The 19,249-nt window shown below is 40.7% G+C and overlaps 1 protein-coding gene across 1 annotated transcript in view; it reads right to left on the reverse strand.

Annotated features, from left to right (window-relative positions):
- Positions 1 to 19,249, reverse strand: part of SHPRH (SNF2 histone linker PHD RING helicase) — a 146,739-nt gene that overhangs the window by 59,524 nt on the left and 67,966 nt on the right. The window contains exons 9-17 of the mRNA XM_089694274.1: positions 16,702 to 17,310; positions 14,306 to 14,557; positions 11,079 to 11,157; positions 10,024 to 10,187; positions 8,107 to 8,363; positions 4,852 to 4,973; positions 2,208 to 2,296; positions 946 to 1,038; positions 161 to 268 (exon numbers count right to left, since the gene is read on the reverse strand). Of these exons, the coding sequence (XP_089550400.1) occupies positions 161 to 268; positions 946 to 1,038; positions 2,208 to 2,296; positions 4,852 to 4,973; positions 8,107 to 8,363; positions 10,024 to 10,187; positions 11,079 to 11,157; positions 14,306 to 14,557; positions 16,702 to 17,310 (1,773 nt within the window). The remainder of the gene's footprint in view (positions 1 to 160; positions 269 to 945; positions 1,039 to 2,207; positions 2,297 to 4,851; positions 4,974 to 8,106; positions 8,364 to 10,023; positions 10,188 to 11,078; positions 11,158 to 14,305; positions 14,558 to 16,701; positions 17,311 to 19,249) is intronic.

Raw genomic sequence — 19,249 nt, forward strand, 5'->3', positions numbered from 1 at the left:
CAGAAGTGCTGAAACTATTTCTTTAAAATGTGTACTATTATGACTACAATGCCAAAGTCTTGGCTGGCCCTCCCAGCCTACTGTCATCCAACTTCAAAAAGTCAACATATTCAAAAAAGAAAGAACATATGCAATACCAAGAACTTATAAAAACACTTACCTTTCGTTGTAAGTCTCTTAAATTTTGTAAGATTGGTTGCAAAGCTTGGTGCGCTTCAGACACTTCAGCATTAGATTTGGTCATGTAGTGTTCTTTAAGCTGTTTTATCTACAATAGAAAAGATAAATATTGTATTAGTTTTGCTTATGGAATTTACACAAGAGGACCTGTTCAGACAATTGACCTATGGTGCCATAAGGTATTAGGGAACTGTTTGGTCTTCTCTACTGTGTAATCTTTGAATTACAGTGCAGCCTAGACATGGATGATGCACAACAAGGTGTAGAAGAATAGGGGAGAAAATCAGTAAAATGAAATCAGGACTCTGATCAGAAACACTAACTTACTTGTAAGTGAAAGAGCATTATGATGCTCTGAGTACATGTTTTAGTAAATCTGAGTATACAGGCTAGGTTTTGCAAGGATAATAAAAATATACTGCAAAGTATATTATGACCGCATATTATTATGACTGCTCCAACATGGTATTTTTTAATAGGCAGATATGCACCGGGGTGGGTCATCACAACAGAGCTATGGAGTGAAAACATTCTCTTATATTAAAATGAATGGTTTGATTACAATTTTCTTTAACTGTATGATAATTTGTTACAATCATGTTAACAGTTTATGAAATGATAGTTAACAGTTTCACAGTATGAGAAAATAAGAAAAACTAAAAGTCTATGTTCAAAAATTTGGAAAGGTTTGTGAAACTTTCTACAGAAATCAACAAGAGAACAATTTCAAGTTATTTAAAATTGCAGTAAAAAATTAATTTCAACCTCTTCTTCCAGTTTGTCATCTCTAAGTGTTGGTGGGATCCCAGGGTGCTTTGCTGTTAGCAGTTCCAACAGGTTGTGTGTAGAATGCAGCCTCTAAAATTAAATCAACAGGAATTAAATGAACCAAGAAGCAGAATAAGATTCACTTGCTTTTTAATCATCCTTTCTGAACAATTCAGTGTGTGAAATAGGACAAAAATGTGATATATATTTTTGCAATAAACTGTGCACAAACACTGCCTAATATGGGGGTTGATTTACTAAAGGCAAATAGACTGTGCACTCTGCAAGAGCAGTTGCTCCAGAGCTTAGTAAATGAGGAGAAGCTCTGCTGACTTCCATCCAATTATGTGCAAGAAATTTTTTTTTTTCCTTGCATGTGATTGGATATTCTTTCAAAGTGAAGCTTTACCTCATTTACTAAGTTGCAAAGTGCATAGTCCATTTGCCATTAAAGTGGTAGTAAATCCACTTTGTATATTTTTACCTACAGGTAAGCTTATGATAAAGATTACCTGTAGGTAAAATGAATATCTCCTAAATGTGCACAGTTTAGGAGATATTCAAGTTTTTTTGCAGCAGGCGCATGCGCTCAGAAGTAATGGCATACCTGTGCTGTTCCGTCAGAGCACTGTGCCGTGCTCTGAGACTCCCGTGCGCATGCTCGGGAGTGACAGCAAGTCAGATGGCTTGAGTTCAGGAACCTGACAGGAAGACCGGGTAAAGATTAAAGCCTCTACAGCAGTGACAGCACGCCGCTGGAGGGCTTTGTTTTAAGGTAAGTTTTACATAATGTGCTGTGCTTGTATGCGATGCACACTAGCACATTATGTCTTTAGCTTGGAGGGAATTTTTTTTTTTTTAAATAAACAACGTGATATGCTACTACTTTAAGGCAAGGGTGCCCATATATGGTCTAATTTACGCATTACTTCTGCTAGTTTGCTGATTGCACAGATCACAGGTAGGTTACGGCAGGTTTGGGGGATGGCAAATATCTCATTTCCAGTCATTCTCAGCCAGACATTGTCTGCCTTCCACTGTCTTTTGACAATGGCCAAATATTGCAGAAAACCTTTACTACATATTCATATGGACCAGGGATATGCTGGGGCACTTCTCAGGTCTTGGATCAAAAAATAAAGATACCCAGTGAAGAGCAGTACAGAGGTCATAAAGCAACACATTTTTCATGCAGCACGACAAAACACTGAAAATAAATGGTTTTACCTCACTAGATTTGTTTTCACAGCTATACTTACTTGTAAAGAGTCAGTTTTCAGTTTCTCTTTGTGTTCTTCAGATGACCTCAATACTTCTCTATATAATTCTGCAGCCAATGTGTACTCACCTGCATGTAAAAAATAAAACTATTGAAAATATAAGGAAAGAGAAACCGTATCAAGTGGTATCAACTAAACAGGCTTTGTGCACATTCCAAGTAACATTAGCAAACAAGGTTTAGCTGAAGGAAGAATATCACATCCCTTACCTCCTTGACACCCCAAGCTGAATCATGGTATATTTAGTTATGGCTTTTTAGGCTAAGAGAAGGAAGGAGCCATACAAAATCCACCCAACAGCTAAGCTTTGCCACGGCTCCCATGATGACCCGCCCTCGTTCTAGTAGCAGACATTTTATTTGTGATTAGAATGCAACAAGGTAAAATAAAATGAGAGGCTTAACGGTGGAAGACACAAAGGCAAAGAATTGTACTGTATCCTCAAACTCTGGAGAGCAGAAGAGTAAGGGGTTAGCAGGAAAACGCTTCTGCCCTTTCGGGAGATCAAACAGAAAAAATTAGCTGTCCAAAAGTGATCCCTGAAGCAGATCAGCACTGAGAAGGGGGGGGGGGGGGGAATGATACACTCTACATTTAACTTCGATCAGGGTTCAGGAGTGCCCAGCAGGAAGACTGAGAGAAGAAGCAATGGGTGTCCCAAGAGTGCTGCAGCTGACTGGCCCAAGGAGCCTGCTTATAGGAATGATTCCTAGGTGAAGTTTAAGATGACTCAATACACCCACATCTTGAAGCAAGGCTTTCAGTCTTCATTGCATGCTATCAGTCTCAATGGGTTATCATTTCAATAAGCACCACAGAAGCAAAAGTCATTACTGTACTCTCTCCCTGAGATATAAAAGTTGCTGGCATGTTATGACCAAAGACTTGGAAGTTTTTAAGGTCAGAGGTGTGGAAAGGACACAAACCCTACCAGGTCTTAAAAGTGGTAGACCATAGACAAGTCACTTGGGATGTTGTGGAGTATACAGCTGTTACATAAAAAATATCACATCTTCTAATATTTATATGTTCTCTTTCATTTTAAGACCTACATTTATGCTTAGCCCTGGTGGGTGAAGGCGGCACTAAACAGACAGCAAGATCAGACTGTTGATAACATAATTTCACCCTCACTTTTGGTCCTTCAGTGCTGCCAAAGCTGCTTACACTTATCCTGTCACCAGTCTGATCCTGCTGTCCCACAGATCCTAATTCACAAAAAAAGCAAACTAATCTTTTAGATACAATAGAAGGAAGTGTATACACTATGCTATGAAATTCATCACGAATTTCTACTAATGTTTTTTACCATCTTTTTACTATTTTATTCATGATATCATCTCAGTTTTTTCTTTACATCCAGCAGATGGAGCAGGTACATATTTTTCCAGCTTAAAGCGGAACTACCCTGCATATGATCACCACAAACCAAAAACGGTACTTATTCCTTTTCAGTATTCAAATCTCCTCCATCCATCCATGTCTCAAAGATTTATTTTGTTGAGAATCACTTTGAACCCCCCCCCCCCCATAATTTTTCTGGCTGTGGCCATCTTGAATAAGGGCAGATGATTCATGTAGTATTTACTTCCTGGAATCCATCTGCCCTAAGCTCAGGCATGCAGACAGGAGGGTGTGCTTAGCTGGGAAAACCTCTCCTCCCCTCCTGAAGACTCCTGGGATGTATGAGATCATTTACCAAGGCCTGGAAACCAGGAAGTGACGGAAGGAATTAAAAAAAAAAAAAGCTTAACACAAATAAATATGATATACTTTTTTATTCATTTACTAATGCTTGCAGCACAAGGATTACAAATTGTCAATGTTGAAGTTCTGCTTTAAAGTGATTGTAAAGGTAAAATTTAAAAAAAAACAAAAATGTTATGCTTACCTGCTTTGTGCAATCGTTTTGCACACAGCAGACCCGACCCTCCTCTTCTCGGGTCTCCTGCTGGCACTACTGGCTTCTCCCCCCACCAAATGCCACCAAAGTAAGCCACTCATTAAACAGAGTATGGCTCAGTCCCACCCCAACTCTCTCCTCACTGGCTGTGATTGTCAGCAGCAGGAGCCAATTGCCAATGAAGAGGGAGAGAGACGGGAGAGCTGCTGCTCTCATGCACAGCGCTGGATTGAGATTGGGCTCAGGTAAGCATTAGGGGGCCTTTGGGGGAAGGAGCTGCAGACTGAAGGTTTTTTAACTTCACGCATAGAATGCATGAAGGTAAAAAACCTTCAGCTTTTAGAACCACTTTAACTCTTTATAGTCCTCTACATCAAACATTTTAATATCATTCTAAATCATGCTTTAGACCTTGAAACTAGCAATTCAAAGCATGCTTCATCAGTAACACTGTCACTGCAAACACTCTTGAAACCATTTATGGCATTTACAACAACAAAAGCAATGGAACAGGTACACAAACAAGATCTAACCTTCTTACTGTACAGTTACAATAAGAATTTTAATCAAATAATTTCTGAAAAACAAATGTGTAACATGACATTAGCCCATCTCTGAGATGATCAAAAAGTTCAATATCTCAATGGAAAAAATGTGTGGTTATTAATTACCGCAAGTAATGTAATAAACAACTGCCAGTACCCGGTTCACTCACATCACCTTTTATGATGTGGATTCCAGCCAGACCATTAAAAGCACAGACAAGCTGACGATGGGCCTCTTCACACTCTGTACGACATTTCTTCTGAAGAGATGTCAGCAATTCTTCCATTGTCATTGTGCTGCAACACAAAGTCAGTCAAAGTCAAAATTTGCATTTGTGTATGTTAATTCTCACAAATGGTTACGTCTGTATATTTTAGTCTAACTTGCAGCATTTGAACTCCAAACCTTTTTACTACTACTTTCTATATTTTATCAGCAAAGACAATTTTACATCTTAAGAAACTGTTTAAAATGTAATCAGTATAAATATATTTATAGAGAAATGAATATATTCACAAATGTGTGCCTGTTTAACAAATTAATTTAAACAATATGGTTTTTAGCCTCTGAAAGATAAAACATACTGATATATATTACTGCCCAATCAGCCCATATCTGACAATATGTTACTTGGTCTCACCAAAACCTGATCATGAGGAGAGAGACAAGGGCTGGCCAGCAGGTTGAACAACAAAAAAAAAAATATTTGTTTCCCCCATCCACACATTCGGATGGGGGAATCATACCCGCAGCGCTAATGTATTCTGCCTGTGAACAATCTTCCCTGCCAGCAAAATACAATGATCAGTGTTGCCGGCTGTGATCATTCAGGAAAAAGCCGAGTTGTACAGAAGTTGATCAATAGATCAACTTGTGTGCAACCAGCTAGCCCAAGCATGGATCAAAATTCAACTGGTTCAGGCCAGTTTCAATCCATGTATTAAGTGTAAGTTGCATATGGAGAGAAAGAGACAGAGTATGTGTGAATGTGTGTGTGAGAGTGGCTATAGAAGATAAAACAGTAGCTTATCATGGACTATGGGGAAAGCACAATGGCAAACAGTATAATTTTGTCAGGGGGTGGAAGGAAGAGAGGAGCAACAGCTGACCATTGAACACTGAGAAAGCAAAGTAAGAGCAGACTAGAGGAAGAGAGCAGACAGAGCCTAAGCTGAACAAGTATTGGGTAGAGTGTAAGAAAGAGGCAGATGATATATAATCATGACTAGGGGAAGAAGACAAAGAAAGCGGGATCTGATCTTGGAAAAGAGAGAGGAGAGGCCTAGTATGATCTGAGAATGGATTACAGGGAGAACAGGTAGAGTGAGTCTGGGAATGGTTGGGAGCCAGAGTAGATAATGATTGTGGCTAGGTGAAAGAACTGATTATTGCTGAGTTGTGGAGTGAGGAGAGGAGTGAAAAACGTGTCATGTAGTGAGGAGAGAAGAGTCTGGGAGGGGGAGGCTGATAATTTATATCTGGGTTATACTGCCAAAAGTATTTGGACACCTGCCTTTACACACATATGAACTTTAGTGGTATCCCAGTCTTAATCCGTAGGGTTCAATATTGAGTTGACCGACTCTTTGCATCTATAACAGCTTCAACTCTTCTGAAAAGGCTGTCCACAAGGTTTAAGAGTGTGTCTATGGGAATGTTTGACCAATCTTCCAAAAGTGCATTTGTGAGGTCAGGCACTGATGTTGAAGGAGAAGGCCTGGCTCACAGTCTCCACTCTAATTCATCCCAAAGTTGTTCTATCGGGTTGAAGTCAGGACTCAGTGCAGGTCAGTCAAGTTCCTCCACCCCATACTCGCTCATCCATGTCTTTTTGGACCTTGCTTTGTGCACTGGTGAGCAGTCATGTTAGAACAGGAAGGGGCCATCCCCAAACTGCTCCCACAAAGTTGGGAGGCCTTAAGAGTTCCCTTCACTGGAACTAAGGGGCCAAGCCCAACCTCTGAAAAACATCCTCACACCATAATCCTCCTTCCACCAAACTTTACACTTGGCACAATGCTGTCAGGCAAGTACCGGTATACATGATGGGGAAATATTCCTTCTACTGACCACAAGCGCTATGTAATTGCTATACTCCCATTGATTACAAACCCTAAAGTATTGTTTATTCCCAATGAATCCAGAATATTTGCTACCCCCACTGGCCACAATCTGGCCCCCCTAAAGTGTGAAGAACACTAAGCTAGCCTTTTGTTTAGAAAGTTTGAAGACCTCCACCAAACTTTACACTTGGCACAATGCAGTCAGGCAAGTACCGTTCTCCTGGCAACCGCCAAACCCAGACAAGTCCATCAGATTTCCAGACAGAGAAGCGTAATTCGTCACTACAGAAAGCACATCTCCATTGCTCTAGAGTCCAGTGTCAGCGTGGTTTACACCACTGCATCTGATGCTTATATTGCACTTGGTGATGTAAGGCTTGGATGCAGCTGCTCAGCCATGGAAACCCATTCCATGAAGCTCTCTACGAACTGTTGTTGTGCTAATGTGAAGGCCACATGAAGTTTGGAGGTCTTTAGCTTTTGACTCTGCAGACAGTTGGCCAACTTCTGCACGCTGTGCACTTCAGCATGCACTAACCCCACTCTGTCATTTTACGCGGCCTACCACCTCGTGGCTGAGCTGCTGTTGTTCCCACCTGCTTCTACTTTGTTATAATACCACTAACAGTTGACCGTGGAATATTTAGTAGCAAGGAAATTTCACGGTACCACGCTTAAATTCACTGAGCTCCTGAGAGCGACCCATGATTTCACAAATGTTTGTAGAAGCAGTTTGCATGCCTAGGTGCTTGATTTCATACACCTGTGGGCATAGAGATGGTTGGAACACCTGAATCCAATGATTTGAAGGGGTGTCCCAATACGTCTGGCAATATAGTGTAAATTGTATATATGAGCGTACACACACACTCTATAGTGATATTAAAGGCAAGCTTTAAGAAAAACAAAAAAAACAAAAGCATTTCATAGTTACCTGCTCTGTGCAATGGTTTTGCTGCCCCGCTCTTCCTCTTCTTGGGCATCCTGCCGGAGCTCCTTTCCCCTCCCCTCTGCCCCCAGAACAAGCAGCATGCTACCGAGCCACTGCCCTGCATGTCCACTCAGTCCTGCGCCCCCTCTCTCTCCTTATTGGCTCACTGGCTGTGACTGACAGCAGCAGGAGCCAATGGCTCCTGCTACTTTCTCAGCCAATGTGGAGAGAAAGTCCTTGAAATGTTGAGGCTCTCATACACTTTGCTGGATCACAGTGGGGCTCAGGTAAGTATTAGGGCAGCTGGGTGGAGCTGCTGCACACAGAAGGTTTTTTAAGTTCATGCATAGAATACATGAAGATAAAAAAAACTGGAGCCTTTACAACCAGTTTATGGCAATGGAACTATGGGTATTGAATGGATACTTCTATTACCTCTTCTGCAATGGTAAAAATTCTCCTCGGACAGCCTGCGGATGGCAACAGGCCTGCCTCAATCTCAGAAGAGGATACAAGATGGAGGACACAGTTCGTCTGTCCAAGCTACTCAACTTGAGAGACCAATCTGAGATTTTGCGTAGTTTAGCGAGGGCATCCTGGCAGCATACTTCATGCTGCCTATGATAGAAATGTCTTTCCACTGGGGAGAAATGCAACCAGTGTACATCTTCTGTTTGCTCTGGGATTTGAATCTGAGGATAAAAGGAAATACATAAATTGCTGTTATGTTTATTTTATTGTAGAGAAACAGCTAAAATGAAACATACTAACATGAGAACTGTTCACAGAGAGCAGAGTGTTATCAACACTACCCACTCTACATCCCATCCCTTCTACAACCTAAACCTTTGTCAGAACAAAAATGTAATCTTACAAACACAACAGCTGTATAATTCATTTTATTTTTCTATGGGTAAAAAAGTTGCCATCTTCCATATATATTGATATATTAATAACTATGGGGTTGATTTACTAACCATAAATAGACTGTGCACTTTGTAAGTGCAGTTGTACTCTGTAAGTGTATTTGCACCAGAGCTTAAAAAATAAGAGGGTGCTCTACTGACATCCTTTATCCAATCATATGCAAGCAAAAATGATGTCTTTATTTATTTATTTTCCTAGCATGTGATTTGGTATTCTATACATAGTGAAGCTCTGTCTCATTTACTAAGCTCTGGAGTAAATGCCCATGCAACCCCATGCAGTATATAAATACAAGTACGATTTTAGTCAGCACAGTTACTGGGCAAGCTCAATAGAGCTCTGAAAATTTAGCTCATCCATAGTTGAAAGGTGATAGTTACCCGAATGATCTCATGTCTACGGGACCAATGCTATATTGTTACTCTTAGATGGCACAAATAACTAGCTTAGAAAAAGCTAAATTCTAGCTACAAAAAAAACATACTAACAAAAGAAAGGCATTACAGCTGCTACAGAGCACCTCAGTGACTAGTTCTCTGCTCTCTGCCTACTTCCAGCTTCCAGAGTTCAGTTCCCCTTTGAAGTGCACCACATAAGAGGTGCCTCACCATACCTTTATTTGCCAATTCATCTTTACTTTGGCCAAATGTCAGAGGTTCTAAAGAGGCAAAGTTCTGACACTCTCTAATACTGTCATGGTAGTGTCCGTTCCCTCCCACCCTCCACACTCCTGCTGCCTTATCACTATCAATATCTCCTGGGGCATATAACAAAGTGTATCTATACCTATGGCTGGTTACCTGAGGGGAATTATTAACAAGGATTTTGTTAACGAATGATAAATAGATTGCAAAATAATTACTATAATCCAGTATAATGATTACAAGGCTACTGAGAGAGTCTAACAAATGTTTACTGATAGGCCTGCATGAAGAAAGTACAAAACAAACTGTTGTTTAAATAGTAATGCAACCTCTTGTCCAAGAAGACTAATTACACTTCTAAAATAAATATACTGTTCAAAATATGCTCATAAGGCCTTTCATTTGGGGCGAAATCCTCTTGCTCAGCGGGGAATCTGTTCCCTGATCTTCTGCTGAGGAGAGCGGGGCAAGTGAATGACAGGTATGCAGAGTGGACATGGACACAACCTGCTCTGCTCTATGGGGGGTCGGATAAAAACAGACCAGCTGTCCATTTACACTCGACTGCCCTCTGATCCAATCCACCCAAATGGAGCAGAATGGATCCTCTTTCATTTGTCTTTAGCGGATTGGAGGTCCAAGTCCATTTACATCCATGGCTCCATAAGGTTGAATAGAGGGTTCGATTGGGTCCGCTTGAAAGACAGACCGTCAGACTTGACTGGACCGATGTGTGAGAGGGACCTAAATGTTTATGCTCTTAAGACATCATTTTTTTCACCTGGTCAATGACATCCTTTTTCGCAGATCTCCACATTATTTTGGCTATGAGACGGTATAATGGCAGAGGATCTTTTCTGCAATATGGCTTGTAGAGAAGCTGGTCCCACCAGTGTTTCACCCAGAAGGGGTCCACTCCAAGGAATAATACCAGCCCAAACAAATCTGGAAGTCAAATGTTTATCAGAATAAATATAATTAGAATTACTTACATACACATAAAACCAGAATCACTTCTCCCTAATTTTCTGACTATAACTCCATAATTAAGTTCAACACCTGTGTTAAATGAAAAACATGTGGTGCACACTTCAGTGCAAGGGAAATCTATACTGATTTCAAAAGACAAGAACTTCTCCTTTCAAGTAGTGTCTAGCATTTTAAGAGCAACTCACTTTCAAGGTAAGTGTGTGCATGTGTTTGTGTTGGTTGACTGTAGTGGTATCTTGGGTTTAGCTGGTTATTAAAAGATAGAACTGTTGTGTTTGTTGTTGGTGGTAAACATTGTGCTTTACTTTTTGATAGGAGCATTTTGAGGACTGTATCTGTATGTGGTAAAGTGTTCACTGAGTGCAATATATTTCTGTTCTTGTCTTTTGAAATTAGTATAGTTAAAATTGTCCCTTATGTTATCTAAACAGCAAAGCAAATAATTACTGTCTGAGGCCAGAGCAGGATATTATTTTATAATGAGCTTTTGAAATAAATAAGTAAATATAACCTAACAATATTTTTACCTACTTTCCTTATAACAGGAAACCATTAAAATGGAGTCTGGATCTGATACTACAATGTGCAATATCATACAAAGCCAGTCATAAACAGCATGCAAGTTTTTTTATGAAAATCTAGCAGAACAAGGATATTCAGGCCTTAGTGTCAGGAAAAAATAAACCAAAAGCTTTCTTTCATATTTTGCAATTTTTTTTTGTTAATCTGTTAGATGTCAAGATGTATTGTAGTAGACAGCACTTCTCTGTTTTCTCAATGGGAATAGCAGTGAAAAACAACCTGTGGATGCACAGCAGTGTTTCTTCAAAATATAAGAGAGCTTACCTTCCAATCCTCTTTGTACTGGGGTACCACTCACACACCATCTATTAATCCCAGTTAGACGCAAGGCCATTTCAGCAGCCTGTGAACAAAAAGTCAATTGACTCTCAAGTTTAACATATCATATTTTAATTTTTGATCCAGACCTACATCACTCATTATTACTATTTGGCAGAAGAAAAATGTGAATGTTTTTACTAGTATTCTATGCATGAACTTAAAAAACCTTCTATGTGCAGCAGCTCCACCCAGCCCCCCCCTAATAATTGCCTGAGCCCCACTGCGATCCAGCAAAGTGTACGAGAGCCTCGGCTCTCTAGGGACTCTTTCTCCACATTGGTTGAGAAAGTAGCGGGAGAAATTGGCTCCTGTTGCTGTCAGTCACAGCCAGTGAGCCAATAAGGAGAGAAAGGGGGAAAGACATTTCTATCATAGGCAGCATGAAGCATGCTGCCAGGATGCCCTCGCTAAACTATGCAAAATGTCAGATTGGTCTCTCAAGTTGAGTAGCTTGGACAGACGAACTGTGCACTCCATCTTGTATCCCCTTCTGAGATTGAGGCAGGCCTGTTGCCATCTGCAGGCTTTCCAAGGATAATTCTTACCATTACAGAAGAGGTAATAGAAATATCCATTCAATACTCATAGTTCCATTACCGTAAAGTGGTTGTAAAGACTCCAGTTTTTTTTATCTTCATAAACTTATGCATGAACTTAAAAAACCTTCTGTGTGCAACAGCTCCACCCAGCCCCCCCTAATACTTACTTGAGCCAGCAAAGTGTACGAGAGCCTCAGGGACTCTCTCTCCACATTGGCTGAGAAAGTAGTGGGAGCCATTGGCTCCCGCTGCTGTCACTCACAGCCAGTGAACCAATAAGGAGAGAGAGGGGGCGCAGGGCTGAGTGGACATGAAGAACAGTGGCTCGGGAGCGAGCCTGCTTGGTTGGCCCTATAGCAAGCTACCTGGAGCAGAGGGGTGGAGCAAGGAGCACCAGCGGGGTACCCAAGAAGAGGAGGATAAGGGCTGCTCTTTGCAAAACCTTGCACAGAGCAGGTAAGTATGACATTTTTTTTAAAGCTTGCCTTTAATATCACTATAATGTGTGTGTGTGTTTGTATATATACAATATACACGATATTGCCAAAGGTATTAGGACACCCCCTGCAAAATCATTGGATTCAGGTGTTTCAATCATTTCCATGGCCACAGGTATATGAAATCAAGCACCTAGGCATTAAAACTACTTCTACAAACATTTGTGAAATCATGGGGCGCTCTCAGGAGCTCAGTGAATTTAAGTGTGGTACCGTGAAATTTCCTTGCTACTAAATATTCCATGGTCAACTGTTAGTGGTATTATAACAAAGCAGAAGCAGGTGGGAACAACAGTAGCTCAGCCATGAAGTGGTAGGCCACGTAAAATGACAGAGCGGGGTTAGCGCATGCTGAAGCACACAGTGTGTAGAGGTCGCCAACTGTCTGCAAAGTCAATAGCTATATACCTCCAAACTTCATGTGGCCTTCAGATTAGCACAACAACAGTTCGTAGAGAGCTTCATGGAATAGGTTTCCATTGCTGAGCAGCTGCATCCAAGCCTTATATCACCAAGTGCAATGCAAAGCGTTGGATGCAGTGGTGTAAAGCACACCGCCACTGCACTCTAAAGCAGTGGAGACATGTTTTCTGTAGTGACGAATCACGCTTCTCTGTCTGGCAATCCGATGGACGTGTCTGGGTTTGGTGGTTGCCAAGGTACTTGCCTAACTGCACTGTGCCAAGTGTAAAGTTTGGTGGAGGTCTACAAACTTTCTAAACAAAAGGCCAGCTTAGTGTTCTTCACACTTTAGGGGGGCCAGATTGTGGCCAGTGGGGGTAGAAAATATTCTGGATTCAGTGGAAATAAACAATACTTTAGGGTTTGTAGTCAATGGGAGTACAGAAATTACATAGTGCCTGTGGTCAGTAGAAGGAATAGTGCCTCATCATGGATATCATGTTGGAGGAATAGTGCCCCATCGTTGGTGTCAGTGGCACGAATTATGCCCCACTCTTGGAGTCATTGGTAAGTATAATGCCACAATGGCCAGATAAAGGAAAGCAAGGGGCCATAGTTTAGAGACCAATGGTATAGATGCAAATACTGTCACAACAATGGCAGTCCAAATTCACAGTGCATCAAACAGACTGGCTTGATTGATTGATTCAAGATGGGTTTTGGCCCTGTGCACCTTTGCCTTATATCATAACACTGAATATCTGATTTCACTGGAAATATTAAAATCAGCGGAATGATATTCACATACCTTAAAAAGGTGTATATCAAACCACTGCATTTCCAAACCCTCTTTCACTATACAGTATAAATAAATGTATGTACAGTAAATATACATACATTCATGAGATATATACATATTAGATGTTTTATTGGTCATTTTTTCCATAACATAAAAATAAAAAATTAACATCTTAATAAGGAACGGTTAAGAAGACAAATTACTAAAACATTTTATTAAAAAAAAATAATATATTAGAAGAAAATCTATATTTACTGTCTGGGAAAACTGAAAAGTGCATAAACACTTTAAACATAGAAGCAAAGATTAATTTCTTATCTTTAATATTAGAATTCTGACATGACTCCACATGACAAATATTGGTGCAGGCAACAGATTCATTACCGGATGTAAAAAAGGTACATGAATTAGAGGCACACACTGAGTGCGAAAGCTCCCTGAGACTGGAATGGCCTTACAGACAATCTGGCCCAATGCAGCTGCATTTCCTCGTACCGCTGCAACTGTCAGATATAGAATCCGCCCACTGCCTGCTGTCAATCACAAGGAGAAAGGAGACCTGTGGGGAACTAGTGTATCAGCTTCCCCCATCAGGCTCTGCCCACTGCAGCTTCATTGGTCACTAGGCTGTGTCGGCTATGAAGTGTTAACTGTCCTTAACAACCTGTGACGGGAAGTGGATAGTGGCGGTAAATATGCCATTTTGCTACACTGTCTACAGGGTCAGACATTCTGCCATCTTTGTACGCCAACTTACAGTTGGTTTTAGTCTACAAACTGGAGGTAATTATTTTTGAATTTGGTGCAATAAAAGTGCTATCTGGTGCATTTAAGAACTATCCGAATCTGCTGCATGTTTGGGTAAAGTTGTTCAAATGGGTTTTAGATCTCTGCAGTCTGCAGAAGCACACTTTTTTTTATAGTGTAACTCACCTTTGCTGTTGTGCACTCCACCATTTGAGCTTCATCTAAGCAAATCCTCCACCACTCCACAGCAATGAGTGGGCTTGGTATTGCCATGTACCGCTTTTGGTTCCGAAACCTGCGCCCATCTTTGCTGTTGCTGTGTGGAATGTCCACATAATTTAGCTCAGTTCTCAGAACATCATAAGTTGTTATCACCACATCTTGTTCTGCCAACATCTGAGGTTGTAGAAAGCCATGCTTCTTGACACCTTGATAAACCTGGTAAAATGCAAAAGTTGCAAATGTCTTACTGATACCTACAACAATGGAATGGTTATCAGAGCACACATTTCAAACAAACTATGAGTAAACAGTCTATTTTTGCAGAACTCCAATACGAATACTCATCTGGAGTCCTTTACTGTATGATTACAATACCTTTACTGTTTTTGGCATCACAATCTATCAATTGTGACAGGAAGCTGACATACTCCCAGTTCACAAGCTACATACTAGTTCTGGAGCAGTGATATAATTTGCAGCTAAATAAACAGACTTATTTTACCTTCCTGGGAAATAGCATGCATCTTCTTAGTCATAAAACTACAACTTGTAAACAGATGTTTTGCTCGTCTACTTCTAATTTCATCACTTATGCACCACCCTGCATCTACTACATTTATTTTTTATACTTATTTCTGCCAAAAGACACATAATTAGGTTGATGGCTGGGATCAAGCTGGACTTTGAACTATGTACACAAACATTTTCTTAAATAGAGTCCTATTTATATATGAAATATGGGGTAGCCATATACAATTGCATATTACAATACCGGACACTTTCTTTACACTGAGCTACTCCACCTTCCAACAAGATGTAGTTGAGATTTCTTCTACTACACACTGTCAGATTACATTTTATGAAAGTTGCAAAATTTTTTTTCACAAAACCTTCCACTTTCCAGAAGGTCCATCCTTTATTCATTTCAATGTCATGGCAGGTGCAAAATACTAGTCTGCCACTACCTGTACATGTGTAAGAACTAATACTTCTAACTCCTGCCAACTTGCTTTGGTTCTCTCTTTTATGATCTCTTACTCTCTTTATTCATTAAATAAAGCAATAAACACAAAGTGGTCTACTTTTTTCACAATACTTTCACTCGGGATGCACACGGTTAATTGAATTTAATTAGAATATGTGTGAATCCTGGGTAAAGATTGTGTGAAAACATTTACAGTATAACTAGACTCCTAAGTGTTCAAAAGCAAAAGCAATAAATTGGAGCATACTTAAAGTGGTTGTAAAGGCTGAAGGTTTTTTTTTTACCTTCATGCATTCTATGCACAAAAGCAAAAACCTTCTGTGTGCTGCTCCCAACCCCCCCTTTCTCACATGAGCCTCCTCTCGATCCAGTGATGTGCACGGGAGCCTTGGATGTCCTGGGTCTCTCTCTCCTCATTGGCTCCCGATGCTGTCAATAACAGTCAGTAAGCCAATGAGGAGAGTGGGGGGGGTGGATCTGAGCCACAGCTTTATGTGTCTTATGGACTTAGTAGCTCTCCCACCGCTTTGTGTCTGTTTGCCCCAGGTTGGCATTGTGTCCACAGTAGCATTTGTGTTAGCAGAGTAGCACTGGCCATAGAGGGTTTATTTTGATGCAGTTGGCCAGCTTAAACATGCATTGAAAACCAAAAAACCCTATTTTGTATTGCAGCGTTTGCTGGAAAGGGTAATTAGCAGTGTGCAGAGGGTTCCTCTGGGATTTCTAGTGTTAACATGTGCCTACACCCCTTTAGCACCTGATAGATAAATGCATGTACAAGCTATTGGGATTTGAACACAGGTATATCTTGTTTCTGTTGCATAGTAGGTCAGTAGCCAGACTTAAACCTAATAGCTCTCCACCACTTTGTGTCTGTTTGCCCCAGGTTGGCATTATGTCCACAGTAATATTTATGTTGGCAGAGCAGAGTAGGACTTGCCATAGAGGGATTACTTTGATGCAGTTGGCCAGCTTAAAAATGTATTGCAATATGCAACATTTACCGGAAAGGGTAATTAGCAGTGTGCAAAGGGTTCCTCTGGGATTTCTAGTGTTAACATGTGGCTACAACTTTTTAGCACCTGATAGATAAATGAATGTACAAGCTATTGGGAATCAAGCACATGTATAACTTGTTTCTTTTTATGGACGCATAGAGCAAGGATCGAGAGCAAGCAGGCACCAAGTGGCTTGCTATTGGGTGCACTGGTCAAGGGGGAGGAGCCAGGAGCACCGGATGGGGACCTGAGAAGAAGAGGATCTAGGCTGCTCTGTGAAAAACCATTGCACAGAGCAGATGAGTATGATATGTTTATTTAAAAACAAAGAACTAACCTTTAGAATCACTTAAAACTAGGCATTAAGGATCTCTTACCATAACTTGTAGAGAAGATGAGCGCACGTGTCGGTTAATTTCATCTACCCATTGGTGGCAAATGGAACTGGGGGATATAATCAGGGTTGCTCCTGTGGGAACTGGCTTCATTGCTACTAGACAATGTGGGCAATAAAATGGTACTGTGTCTACATTTTCTCTTTTATAGTTTACGCAGTCAGCATGCTGCCATAAATGACATTGTAAACACTGTACTCTGTCCTTGAGGTCAGGATATTGCAGTCCTCCACATATACATTCAAATCGGTAATCAGAGGTATTACTAGGGAAGACTATTTGTGGGGACTCTAAATTCTCATCAACTGTTTTTATTCCTAAATCAACAGATTCAGCAAAAGCTGTGCTGTCACTAGTGGCTGTAGACGAGTCATCTGTTAAAGTACAAGCTTCCAAACCAGACATTCTTTTTGAAATTCCATTTGTTGTAGAGTTATGGTGATTATTTTCTGGCTTATTGTTTCTGTTTAGAGCACAGTAGTCATGATCCTTTGGCATCATATCTATATCAGTGCCATTCTCAGAAAACTCTTCATTGTTTTCTTTGAGATGATTTCTTTTGTGCTGTGTTCTGCTGGAAGATCTTGTTCTCTAAACAGGACAAAAAAAATACATATATAGTTACAAATGGCAACATGCTATTTTAGTTAGCGCTATGATAATTGTAAACGCTCAAAGCAACCCTGTCTGCAAAAGAAGAACTCTTTTACTTACCTCTCCAGTGGCCCTTGCTCCCCTACCTTCTCTCCATTCCAGTTCCTTGATCCAATGGGCCTTACTCCCTTACCTTGCTGTCCTTGCAAAGATCTATGGCGCCTTCCTCCAACCCCTACATCACTGTAGGGAACACATACAGATATTCCCAAAAGTGTAGAATGTCAAATAGACTAATGGATGCCTCATTCCTGGAATATAGAGGAGGTACAAGAGCTCTTCTCATGCAGGTCATTGTTATATGAACAATTTTTTTTTAATCAAAACTTGGTCGCTTTAGTCTTTTCTAGTGATCATTCCATAGATCACATTGTTAAGACTGTCAATCACTGGCAATATGCTGGAGATCTCTTCCCATAAACTTTTAGCTCTTGGTGTCAGGAAAACTTGTCAGAAGTGACTCATGCCAGTGGTATATGACCCCCAACTGCATTTAGAGGTTTGTCTCCCCAATGTGCTTTCGGGGCACGTAGGGAATGTAGCACTCTCGTTCATATTTGGTGGTCGTGTTCCAAAGTAACTCAGAAACTGGTGGGGTCTGTGTTTCTGGTAGCTCGGCAAATGCTGTCTGGAGCCTGACAACAGCATTCCTCAACTTTGCTGAGGTTCAGCAAAGGCTAATGGGGACTATGGTCCATGAGAAGCTCACTTCTATCGTTAAAGACTCCCATGCCTAAATTTTAAAGGTCTGGGATCCTTGGATATCCTATAATACTCCTCTTGCTCTCAGTCTGATGCACTTCGTCATTTCCCCTACACACCCCAACCGCTGGCCCATGAGGGTTCCCCCTATTATCCTCTGACCCCTCTGCTCTCCCTCCTTTCTTTGCCTATCCCAGGCTAACGTCTCCATTTCCTTTCTTCTTCTTTTCAGTTCTTTCCTGTCTTCAATCTCTGGCTCATCTTGCCTCTTTTTGCTCCTCCTTCCTGCTCTAGCACTCCTTGATGCTTTCCCCTAGAAAGTATTTGATACTTCCCCCTTCAACATTGTACAGTTGCCAATGATAGCGAACACGGAGCTCTCCTTGTCTGAACCATTAATTTCCCACTTTCTTTGAATAAGCCTTGGAGTTTTTGCTTCCTAATAACTCATAATATTCATGTATGTGTACTGTGTTCTAACATTCTGGTGGACCCTTTTGAAGACTGCACCTCTGTACTCACTGATATTCGTTGTGACTTAATGTATTTTTCTTGTACTGTTCTGGAAAGCATAAAGGATAAGTTGACCTTTCAGGGTGCAACATGTAACATGTTCCCACACCAGGAGCCGCTGCCCACAATGCTAGCTCTAGTGACAGCTAGCGGATGACCTTCTCCCCCCCCACTAGCTGTCACTATTTAAAAAAAAAACGTGACCATGCCGAGTCATTCATTCACAGTTCTGTGAATGGAAAACTACAAGTACCAACAGCCTTTGCGGCTGTCGGCTTGTAGTTCTCAATAAACTTCTATGTCGTTGTTGAGCGCTGTGGTAGTTCATTATCTCTTCCTGTCAGATACACTGACAAGTCTGCAAGAATCCTGCATGGCACCCATAATCTGCTGATCACGTGTGCAATGCTTTCTAGGCTCCAAGTTAAAAAAATAATACATACACGTTTTTTTACCTGCAAAAAGATGTGCATTTATTATTTTTTTTTAAAAGGTGACCTTATCCTTTAAAAAACCCAATAAATTATTTGTGAAACAGAAGTGACTCATGATGATAACAGAGGAAGGAGACAGCAGAGAGAAATGACACTTAGTGCTTTGTAGTGAGGCAAGTAAACACTATAGAAATATGTGCTTTTTTCAGATTTCATGTCTGAGGTTT

Source organism: Staurois parvus, unplaced genomic scaffold (genome assembly GCF_062004578.1).
Source record: "Staurois parvus isolate SC_StPar_1 unplaced genomic scaffold, SC_StPar_1.0 ptg000657l, whole genome shotgun sequence".
Taxonomy (NCBI): domain Eukaryota; kingdom Metazoa; phylum Chordata; class Amphibia; order Anura; family Ranidae; genus Staurois; species Staurois parvus.